The sequence below is a fragment of the Columba livia genome, chromosome 6, assembly GCF_036013475.1.
Source record: "Columba livia isolate bColLiv1 breed racing homer chromosome 6, bColLiv1.pat.W.v2, whole genome shotgun sequence".
Taxonomy (NCBI): Eukaryota; Metazoa; Chordata; class Aves; order Columbiformes; family Columbidae; genus Columba; species Columba livia.
In genome coordinates, this window is record NC_088607.1 from 5,203,001 (window position 1) to 5,215,673 (window position 12,673).

The 12,673-nt window shown below is 40.0% G+C and overlaps 1 protein-coding gene across 21 annotated transcripts in view; it reads right to left on the reverse strand.

Annotated features, from left to right (window-relative positions):
• The window catches only part of TACC2 (transforming acidic coiled-coil containing protein 2), a 140,735-nt gene that overhangs the window by 39,846 nt on the left and 88,216 nt on the right, over window positions 1-12,673 (reverse strand). For all 21 annotated transcript variants that reach the window (XM_021291993.2, XM_065066832.1, XM_065066831.1 and 18 more), the window contains one exon: window positions 5,815-5,969. In XM_021291993.2, the coding sequence (XP_021147668.2) occupies window positions 5,815-5,969 (155 nt within the window). The remainder of the gene's footprint in view (window positions 1-5,814; window positions 5,970-12,673) is intronic.

The window sequence follows — 12,673 nt, forward strand, 5'->3', positions numbered from 1 at the left end:
TGTTGTACTGCTCCCTATCTGAATGTGACACAGTCACATCTGCCTCTGTGTTAGAGATTACAATAATTATTATTTATGGATGCAGAGGACAGAAAAGATTTAAGGAAATCGGACACATTTCCTAAAGCAGTACCTTAGAGTGGCGCTGCGTATTTCCAGAGGTTGTCAAAGGAATAACAGCTACACAGTTTCTCTGTGGAAGCTTATTAAGTTACATCAATTAAAACAATATTTTAACGTGGCTTTTTTCTAAATTAATGCCAATAACATGTCAAACTTCAGGACGGTTTATTTTTCTCCTTAATCTCCACTGGGTGGGCTTGGTTTCAGCCTGGCTGAGAGGTCATTAATCACTCTTCATTTGCCAATTGAGCGAATATTTGGTTTTGCTCCCTTTACACACCCATCACTTTCTGACACTGATGTGACGTCTGTTAAAGGGACTCCAGCATTAGCTTGATCTATGCATTTTATACTGGAACAGGAGTGGAAGAGACCAGGAATATATTACAATAAACACTGGTGTAGCTCTAATATATCAGCAGAGTACAAATGTAGGTCAGCATGAAATAAAAGGGGTTTCTGAACAAGAAGTCATCTGCAATTACGCATTGTTTTCATTCCAGTGCCTACCAAAGGCCTCAAAAGGATTGAGGCCCCTTGTTCAAAGTCAGTAAAAACATGCTTTTAAACAAAATAAAATAAAATACACCAGTGCCCTGCAGGATTTGGGCTGTGAATAGCAGGCGTGGTAGAGCTGAGGTTAGGGATGCATCGCAGCAGTAAAGAAGCGAACAAGGATTTCCAGCTACTCAAAGCAGAACAACATTCAAATTCGGTGTGTTCCACATAGTGCGGAGCTTTAATCTTCTTTAATTGCTCATTTCACAACTTCCTCCCAGTCAAATCCTCAACATAGAGTATGGATTTCTGCAGAGTGTTGCTTGACTTGCTACTGTGGTATTTTTATTGCTTCTTTACGGAACAATATGTGAAACTGCCTGCAAAAACATGGCTTTTGGTAGAAATGAAATGCTGTTGTGTTTGATTCTTCTGGCATTAGGACAGAGTTGGCTCAGTATGAGTAACTGAAGAAATGCCAGAGGAGAAGATATGAACAGTACGCACTATCACAAAACAAATGGCTACGAAGCCATATGAAGATGATTCTTTCCTGACATTAACAGCCTGTCCTGAGGAGTGTCATTTATCATCTCACATCACAGAATTAAGCAAATCTGTATTATCAATTAATTAAAATGCAATTTGATCACAAAGGAACACACTCCAATGCAAGCTATGAAAATTAAGGCAGACTTGCCCTAGACAGAGGCCAGCACAAAGTTTTAAATAAGGTTTATGACGTTTATTGGTGCTGACAGTCACCCCAGTTCATACTGGTCAGAGCTGCCCACAGGTAGATATTAAGTTTTATAAAGCATTCCAAGAACACGAGTGATAGCAGGGAAACTTATGTTGCCATAAAAAATGGGCAATGCCCAAAGGAAAACTCCCATTTCATTCATTAAAAAAGAAGGTCCAAGTTCTGCTCCTTCCACAAGGAAACTTCTCTGATTTCAGCAAAATTTTGCCTGGATCAAGTCTGAAAAACAACAACAATCCCAAACCCAAAAACAACAACAAAAAACTCCCAGACTTCTTGTATTGAGGTGATGAGACCTCTAATGAGAGCTCCAGGAGACATTTAGTACTTGGCATTTTCACCTGTCACCCATTGCAGCAAAAGCAAAAGTTGTTAGAAATATGCTATAAGAGCGTTTGCATTGATAAACAAAACAAATTTCTGTTGTTCGTATCAACAAAAAGGAATCAAAAATGCTTCTATTCAACTACAGAAATATTTTTGGTACACTACAAAATACCAAGATGCCAGTAAAGTTTCAGTGCCTCTCAAGAAGTGCGAGGCAGACACACGCTTCACTTAGCTCAGCCTTCTTTAAACAAAGATCCATAAATGGCCTGATCAGTAACAAATCCCACACATTGTCCCAACTGTCCACTAATGAGCATATACAATTTGAATTAAATCACTACTACTGCTTTATATTGAATATCAAAGGATAGGAGGCATTTGTAGGTTTAGATGAGGATGGGTATTGGGATTTATATCTTTTTACAGTCTTAGGAAGGACACCTGGCACAGCGCAGGTTGGGTGCTCTCCTGTGACGTGGTCACAAACAGGCACATTTCCAAAAACTTTGGAGGCAACTTCAAGTTTGTTGTAAAGACATTTTAAAGAAAATGACATATCTACACCAGCTATGAGTTTATTGACTCAAAAGCTGAATTATTCTTGTATGAAGAATGAAAATACATTAAGGGGTTAAAATATATGAAGTATTTCCAGCTATTTTTAAATATTTTCCCTTTAAATGACAATAAATTATTCTAGAGGTGGAGCTGTGTTGTGCAATAGGACAGTTGAACATTTTGTTCTTGGTTGAACTATGTCTAAAATAGTGGGAAACCCAAAAGGCTGAAAAGAGGAGGCCTTAACATTGCTGAGATGGAAACAAAATGAAACATTATTTGGAAAGGCTTAAAACCACAATATAAACAGATCTAATAAAGCAAATACAGAAGAAATTAAATTCATTTCTAGAAAAAAGCAAACAAAGAAGAACCCTTGGAAAATGCACAAAGCTGCACACACATACTGCATTATAATGGAATAACTCAGTAGACAGGTACACTTCACCTATAGCATATGGGAATTGGAATTACCTGATATTAGAAATTTTGAAACACAGTTTATTTGAAGTTCCTGCTTGTTATGAGATGCCTTTGAAGTCATAAAATCAATTAGTAATATTAAAAAAAAATACTGCTAAAATACTTTTACCATTTAGTCTGAGATAAAACTTCAGTTAAAAACTTTATTTTCAATTTTTCTGTGTCAGGTTTCAAAAGGAAAAACATGGAAGAAGAATGTTTTCCTACCGAAAAACTGGGTTGTGTTTGTCTGGGTCACCATCTCTATGCTGGAAAGCTTGACCTCAATTTCCCTGGCACAAGCAGGACCTGAATTGGGTCTCCCATCTCCTGATCCACGGCTATAATGCACAGAGGGGACTCTCATGTCTCCCCTGTGTATATAATCAGAATTTATTAATTAAGTGGGGAAAGTGGTGAGAGGTGGAAGAAATACCCCTGGCCAGGCAGGAATTTCCAGCCCGAAATATGGGGTATTTGTGAGAAAGATCTTGAGACACTTTCTGGTGCTCAGATGGCTGGGACAAGAAGACACTGCTATGAGATGTTGATGAGACAGGCAACGATAATTTAAAATACTAGCAAAATAATAATAAAATTCAAAGAAAAGCACTCTCAAAGTCATTTGCCTTGAGCAAATGATACAACCCACGTTCCCCACAACCAGAAGAATTTACCGAGGAATGAAGGGCTCACTAGTGGCACTTTCTGGGGTTCAGAAGTGTTATAGTTCCCATACATGTTCTGTTACTCCTCTTCCACTCCATTCTCCCCCGCAGATTGTTCTGCTCGGCTGCTGATGGACCGGAGCCATGCAGCAGGTTTTACCCCACCAGGACCTGGCACAAACCCAGGCTGAGTCTGCCTATATTTCACTTTCATCACATTTATTTAGATAGCGTTGAAGTCAACCTAATTAAAAACTCTCCTTTTGCCTTTCCAGCAGTGAAGTCCAGCTGTTGCGCTAATGATAATCACGCAACATAACTGCAACCGTCTGCATAAGTAATTATTATCAGATAGAGATGAAATAATCCTTAAAAAAAACTTACAACGCTTCCTTCTTCCAACCAACCTCACGGAGAAGACAAAGCCTCGCAGGTGGTGAACCAGAAGCCCAGCTGGACGTCACTGCCTCTCCCTGCGTGTGTGCTGGGCTCACTGCCCCGATTCCTCACTCCTTTTTTGATGGAAAACTACTTATTTATCTGTATGGTAGCAATGAGGAACTCTGCTTCAACTGCCCATAACCCTTGAGGAAGGGACTCACTCTGTGTGCAGCCACAGGAGGCAAGTAAACTAGAAGACAACTGTAACTCATGTGGTTTATAAAATACGAAAAGCTGAACTGTCCACATTTCTGAAGAAGGACACAAACACCTAAGCTATAGGCTTAGTATTACTAATTTCTTCTAAAGATTTCCAAAACAAATGAATGCTTTGTGTTGCCCTCCTACATTTGAATTTTTTCTGCATTACGCATCTTCCTTCCCTCACATAAATTACCCTGTTGTATAACTGCATTTTGCATAATTTTGGAGTGCTGGACATAGCTGTGTTACTTTGTGGTAACTTGCCTCTCATGGACAAATCTTACTTGCAAATGAAATGTTTTCATCTCTGCCATCCAACGGCCTTCAATAGAGTTCACACAGGCTATGAGTAGATACATTCAGTTTCCTACCTTTATTCAGAAATATCTGAAAGAAAGGACGGAGAGATTGGGGGTGTAGGGAGAAAAGAATCTCATGTGCCAGGGAAGCACATGTGTAATCAAGGGTTTGAAGATAATCTACTGCAGTAATTAAAAACACACTCCAACCCTGTTGAGCATATGCGTTCTTTTGTTCTCTCAGCATTTATTTTGCAATCGCTAGATTGCAAAAGATTAGAGAAAGGAAAGAAGATGGAGAATGAGTGATGTTTGCAACAATAAAGAGGGAACTGTAACAGCAGAAAGGAAAGCATCAGGACATCTCAGTATTTCATTTTTATTTTCTGGAATCAGTTTACTGAACATCTTTCTAGCTTCTTCTAAACTCGTATCATAAATCATGATCTTAAAGAGCATTCCTTAATGCATAAGTCCCAGAAACGTGTTAGGTGGCTTGAGACATTTGCAAGACTTATTTGTCACAAGTATTAAATCAAAGCTTGACAGCCTTTATAATACACGCACCAGCCACATTGTCCCCTGCTAAACACATCCACTTCTACCGTGGAACAGGAGCTTTCAAACACTGCCTGGCAATGCCACACATCTTTCCAAATGAAATGCCAGTGAACTTTTGTCTGCTTAAAGTAGATTTACCTCTGCACAACCTAGCCAGGTGATCAAGATGACTAGACTTTCAGATGGAAAACATAATGGGGAATTCAATATTAAACTGTTGAGCTGTCATCTGACAACCCAAACAAGCTATTTTGGGCTAATGGAGTGCTGTCAACTCCCCCATACTCCATTACTCAGTTTGGAGAATAAAGAACTTTTTTTTAATGGAAAGGATTTTTTTTTAAACACGATATTCCCTTTTTAAAGGTTGTTTTCCCAGTATGTAACCATTTTTGTGTATGTATACTACACATGCATTCACACATTCCCCCATGTTATTTCTATAAAGGTAATATAAGTATTTCTATTGTTCTAATGGGTCTTCCGTTCACCTTCTGTTTCAGGTGACCATATATTTCAAACAAAGATTCTGTTAATTGTCACTGCTAATGGTGCTCACCCAGGTAACTGAATCTGTATCTCACACCTTTTTTCTACTCATCAGCCTCTGTAAAGATCCTGTATTTCTGAGAAGGGGGAATTAAATTTGATTCAAAAGGAAGAAAGGTTTCTATAGAAAACTCCTCTTTTTTTCATCATTTATCAAATGCTATGGTCATATTGTCCAATACTTTATTCCAGGAGGTGACAGGGTTTTTCCTCCCAGCATGGATAATGCCCAGCATACACTAACTAATCTTCCAGAAGACATTTTACCAGCATCAGTTCCTTGCCTGTGCTCACACAAACACCTCCCTGTAGCTTCACCTTCCTCAATAACCTGTTCTACCCACCACACACTCGTTACCTGTGTCTTCCAAGGGCAGCTGGGGTTTTATTTCTTGTTCTGCTACGTCTGCTACAACAGCTGCCGCTTCGGGGGGTGGCTGTGGAGGTGAAGGTGGCGCCTTTACTGGTGTGGTGGACTCCGGGGTCTCAAACGCTTCTTCAGAGTCAGAGCTCCTGGGGAAAATCAAATGAGAGACTAGTGAGCAGAGTGAAGATTTACATTTGCAGGGCTACTTGGAAATGCAGGGATTTCTGAGCTGATGGCATCGACCTCGGCTATCAGGCTACCTCTGCATTTCCCAAGGGAGATTTTACACTGCAGTCTGGTTTCCAGAGCAGAATAACATGGCTACAGTCTTCTCCGTATATAAGTCTTTCTGTCACTTAAGACTTCTTTGTGTTATAAAAGTAAAAACACGCTTGGAAATAAATCTGTCCTGCAGATCCTGCTTTCCAGTGTGAAGGAGGCTCAACCACACACACACCGCTGACAGCCTCCAAAACTGTTCTTGGCACAAGTGTATTTAAATCAACTGAAAAAAAGAAAAGATAATTTAATAGCTTTACCGAAAAACTTGTCTAAAATAGCATCATATTTCTGTGTGTGCTTCCACAAGTGAGAAAGCAGACACAGAGATACCTGAGGTACAGAAAATCCTTGTGCATCCTGCTCCTACATTCTACTTTTAACAGAGTTTTACCATAGAATTTTACCCTTTTCAAGCAGTACGTGCGTGGCTTTGTTACACATGTTAAGACAATATGTAAAATGCATGGGGTCCTGGTATTATCAATCATCCTTTCCTAACACCATGTGCTCATACAGACACAAAAACCCAGCAAGAAAACATCAGCACCGAAATGGGGCCATTCAAATGAAATTCAAGCTTGAAATGCAACAACTGTACAAAATTATGGGTAACCTAAACATTAAGTGAAGATCTAAAACACAAATGGATACGCAATTTGCTCTTACATGGCTACAGCCTTAGGAAATTGTCCTTCTAGATCTGAAAACTATAAATCTTATTTGTTCTTAAACCAAACTGAGACCAAATTTTAATTTTTAAATGTTTCTTCTTGAAACCTTTTTTTGGGAGCAAGGAATGCAGTAGCCATGGCATCACCTTCAATATGCACTGAACATATGTTCAATGTATGTTCAAGAAGCATTTCTGTTGGTCACATGCACATTTTTACTGCTGGTCTGTAATAAAGTTAATCAAATCTGACAGCTTCCTAATGGACAGGACTGATTTCCCTATCTCCAGTGGTTCTGTGCCCATACCCCCCACACCAGAGAAAAGGGGACAAAATTTGCCATGAAATTAAAAGCCATTTCATTCCCCAGAAGGACTCAACAAGCCACCCTGAATCAAAGACTCCTCTTATTTTGTTCAAGTTAAAAGATAACTCCGAGCTGCCGGATTCTGTTTGGGTGAAGCTCGTGATTAATTTAAGCAGCTCGATGTCAGCAGAAGTACAAGTAGAGATTTGCATTCCATTACATTTGCCTAAGTCTATCGCAGCATAAAGCCTTGGGTGAGCTGGGGAAGAAAAGACCCCGGTGTCACCCCACCCGAATCCCCCCAGCTGCCTCCAAAGCCCCACTAGCTCTTTGCTTTGGATATTTGCCTTACTAGGGGATTTTTGGAGACTTTTTTCCCCCCCCAAACTTATGTCACTGCCTGGGGAACTGCTCTAAAATAGCATGTCTGGCTTTTGATTATTGCTGCAGCTCCTCAAAATACCTTCTCGGTGTCATTGCTTAAACCATTCTCATTCATCAGGCCACAGAACAGACAAACTGGAAGAGGTAGGCTGCAGCATTTTAAATTATATCCCTTCAAAGATGCACCGTGTCTTAAGTTCAAAATATTTTAAGTGTAAGAACAGCTGCAAAAAAAGCGCTTTGGTAAATAAAGCTGCACAATAGGTATTTAACAAAATAACACTTTCTCTTCCTTCCATAGAGCTGATTTGAGAAACTTTTAAGTTGAAGAATCAAAGAGAAACAGTTGTGTGATATTTTCCCAGTAGATCCATGCTTCTTGTGTCATAAAAATAAACCTAGGAAGTTATCATTCAAAGCAACAAAATGAAAGGTAATTCATATCTCTTGGGCTTTCACATAATTCTATAATTGCACTGTACTTAATTAGTGTTCCACTTCATTTTGAACTCAAAGCGTTGCTCTGTAATACTGAAACAATAACAGTTACACACATTTAGATGCCTTTTTTCCAAAGCGTCTGTATAACACATGTAACATATGCAGTAAATAGACACATATAATATAAAGGAAATAGTAAGAAAATCTCTGTTTTCATGTCCAATGTACATTTGTAACTGCTTTGTAAAAACTGGCTTGATGGAGCAGTTGTGTGTCCTTTAAATGATGGAGAGACTCTGCATGTTTATCAGCCCTTTAAAGGAGCTCCCTCTGTTTATTTGGTCTCTTCCCTGGATGAGGTGGGCGTAAGCATTTGAAGTAAAGAGAAACGTCTTATTTTTTCTTCACTGTATGAGCTTGTGGGCTGGAGAACCTCTGGAGTCTGTGGACAGACAGATGTGGTGCCTGAGCTCCAGTGCACGGCTTCGTTTTGCTGATAATTCATAGAACCAAAGAATCATTTTGGTTGAAAGATACCCTCAAGATCATCAACTCCAACCATACATTTTAATAAAATAATTAATAATATAAATTAAATAAAAACTAATTTAATAATATACATTTTAATAAATTTAGTAGTTCCCAGGAGATGCTGATGCAATACTCCTCATTTTCAGCTGCACCCCCTATATAAGCAGCAGTAAGAACTATCTTAACCATAATCCAAATGCTGCTGAATTTTTTATGAGAAGCAATCATGTCAGCAAAATACAGTGTTTAACAAAGAAATATGAAGGGAAGCTGAATAGCAGAAAAACGTCCTTTGTCATAGCCTGGGATCTGGGGGAGAGCATAAAGCCTGGAAGCACACACCAGGACTACATTCCAAGGTCTACATTACATATATCCTGGAAAAATGAGATCCTGTGTCAGTTTTCCTTAGTGAAAATATGGATGGTCTCTCTTGCATAGCATATTTTTAAGACCACAGTCCTACTTTCAAATGGTCAGTAAAGATTTTCCCAGAACAACAGGATTTCCTGTGAAAAGGAAATTACATATTTCAGCCAGTTCTATTCATAATGTCTTTTCTCTGAGAAAGACACGGAATACACAGAAAGAAAATAATGCTGCCGTGAAGTACACGGTGTAAAACAGATTGCCAAATTGTGATACGCCGTGAGAATCGGCACCAGTTCAACTGCGCAAGGAGCAGCCGCCACAGATCCAGCTGTGGGCAGGTTCTCACGAAAGGAAAAGCCCTTAGAATCATAGGAACGTTTTGGTTGGAAGAGACCCTTAAGATCCTTGAGTCCAACCATAACCTAAACCCAGCACTAACCCATGTCCCTAAGAATCTCAACTACACATCTTTTAAACTCCTCCAGGGATGGTGACTCCACCACTTCCCTGGGCAGCCTGTTCCAATGCTTTACAACCCTTTCCATGAAGAAATTTTTCCTAATATCAAATCTGAACCTTCCCTGGTGCAACTCGAGGCCATTTCCTCTCGTCCTTTGATCATCTAGAATGTTATTCTGAAGATCCAGCCAAGGATGAAGCAGGGTGAGATAGGACACATGGGTTTTAGAGATGGAGAACTCATTTGCTGGCCCCAGCTCATCACATTGTGAAGAAGGAGGAGTGTGCAAGTGCAGAGTCCAAGTCTGCAGGACTAGTTTGTGGGTTAGCAAGGATGTAAAGGCTATGGGAAGGAATATACATTCATACATCCTTCTAGCCAGCTTGGGAAACTAGTGGGAGCTTGTCTTGATAGCATATTTCACATCTTTCCATCTGTATCCTTTGCTTACGTTACATAAAAAGATTGTAGAAGCTACAGAATGATGATAGTAACTGAGTACAAAGTGACTAGAAATATTCTTCTAGTCCATCTCTTTCACCTTGAAAGATGTCAGTAAACAGTAAATGAAACACATAGAGATGGTGGAAAGAAGCAGGGGAGAATGGAGAAACGCAAGAATGGTCCCAGCCCTATCCATCCAGCCAGGCAACACAGCATCAGCCATGGAGCAGGAACACTCCCGCTCTTGTCTGGGAACTCAGAGCCTTACCCAGCCTGGTAAATAAATCTCAGGAGGAAATACTGCAGGGAATCACTAGGGTTGACTTCTCTTCCTCACCTTTGGCCTCGAGGAAATCCAGCCTCATAAGTTACATTACTTTCTTTTGTAAACCACAGATGTTTATAATTTTAAATCCTCCCCGATTTCAGAATGAAAAATTGCCTTTTGGTCACCGTAGCTGGAAAGCACTCAGTAAGCGAGAATGAGATTTCTTCATTCCACTGCCTCTCCTCCCTGTTTGCCCTCTTCAGGCACCACTGCCATCGACGTGAGGTCACCCCAGCTGTCACCTGGAAACTCAGTTCATTAAAAAGTAGTTTGTGGCCTTCAGCTGTATTGGGAGCCCTGCCATCTGTCTCGGGTTCTTCTAATATTTACACTACAGCAGTATAACCAGAGCAAGTGTGCACTCTGGATTTATTCTGTGGGAATGAAAGGGATATCTAATATACAAAATAAGCTAAAAAGCAGGGCTTTGACACAAAGAACGAGGTCAGCAGCATCCTTTCCAATGGACGGATGTAAGGAAGCAAATCTGGAACCGGTATGTGCTAATGCACAGATTCCATCAGACCTGGCCCTCCAAAGCATCTGTACCTATCAAAATGTTAAGGTACAAATTTCACGTCGGTATTTACTGAACAATTTATCATAGACAACAAGAGGAATCTAAATCAGAAAAAAAAAAAAACAAAATAAAAAAAAGGCAACTTCTTACAATGTTCAATTTAGTACTGAAGATGAATTTTGGTTTTCATTCCTGTAAATCCCACTGGGGGATGAGCTGGAAATAGAAAGGAGGAATGAGTTCTGTATTGTCCCCTCCATCGATTTTCAGAGAAGATCCTCATAAAACCTGCATGAATAATTCAGGGCTGGTTTACCGATGAGATCAGAACCAGGGAGGCAGGTCTGGCGCTGTACTTCTGAGGCTGATCTGGTTTGCACGTTCCTTTAACAGGAACACAGACTAACTGGCAAGAGCCACACAGGCTCACACAGCTGAGAAGATGCTCAGTAACTTTAAGCTTCAGAGTTTCTAAAGCCAGAGAGGAAAAGCACCCAGAGACGCGCACTAAGTTCAGTCAAAGCTGTAAACAGTCTGATAAAATCTTTTCAGATTTCCTGGTGTCATTTTCGATGGTTAAACTGATTTTTCCACGTGATTTTTATTAATAAATAAACAAAAAAAGAAGCCTGAGGCAGGATGTTTGAGCAATACATCTCTCCAGACAGAAGATCAATTCTACTCAACTTTGCCACTGGTCTGCTGCATGTACATGGACCTGGTCAGCTCAGTTCTGCATCCACCTGAATTCTGCCTTATTTGCCTTATTCTGGGCTGGGATTTCTTAACGACACAAACAGCTTCTTGCTGTGGACAAGTCCATAGGGAAAAAAATGATTGTTGTACCGGTTTGCATTATATTTGAGGGTTTTTTCTTTGGTTTATACAGAATTCAGTAACAACATCTTATAGTCTGTCTTGCGGCATCACACATATCGCGGTCACACAACTCTTCAATATGGAGAAACAGATTGCAAGTACAGCTCTGGATCATAATTCAAACCCACCAAGAGAGCCCAAATGATAATTCCTTTCCTGGGGATCAATTTCCCAATTTAGGCCAGCAGCCATTGGCTGACCCAAGGGCCTGCTCACAAAGACAAAGAATATCCTACAGCTACAGCAAAAGGTCATTTTTTTCATCCTAGCACCAGGTTAGGATAATAGCAAAGATGGGTCAACTTTGTATGCTATCATTTTTTGTACAGTATTTGCTTACTTAGTGGCTTCCATCTAATGTGACATTTTGCAATAATTAGCTTCTTTTAACATGATAATTTTTATCTATGTCACTGTTCACCTACATCTTTTGAATATGAAACATCTGTACAGATTTAAAATTTTAATATTAAATTTGTACAGCAATGTACAGAAAACATGGATACCATGGTAGATTTATCTGGTTATTGTAGGCATTCAATATGTAGTGTCTGAATTAGTCTACCTTTGAAACTTAGCATCCAAGGATCTACCAAACACATGGTATTAAAAACCACCACAAATGGTGATTGGCATTAACCTCACAAATAATATTTCCCTTCCCTCTAATAAAATACACCATTGAAATGATAGAACTCCTCAAAAGAATTCAACAGCACAGACAGCTCTGAAAATGGTTTGCCCAGAGAAGAGTGGGTGACTTTTTGGGGACCCCTGAGAGCCATCTGCTGCCTCTGTCCCATGGGGAATGTTCTCAGAGCTGGATATGACCCTCACATTGAGTCCGGAGCCAGGGGAGGTACAAACATGTCACTTCCGTGTCACCAGACTCCATTTACAAGACAGTTCCTTTAGGGACACATTTCTGACCATTAACTATTAATGGACTTCCCTCACACTGTTGTAAGGGTATTCAGTGACAAGATCATCTATCCTATGATTAAATACATTCACAACAAACCTGTTCTGTGAGGAGACAAACCACAAAAGGGGTCACAAGAAGAGGATGCTGAGATGGAACCACTCAGATCACCAACCGTGTCTTCAGCTCACATCCAGCTCCTGCTGGCACCACCGGAACATTACTACTGATTTGTACACACAAGGTGAGAACCAAGCCTTGCAAAGAAAATAAAATAATATTCGGTAGCCCTAAGGTAGCCACAGGAAA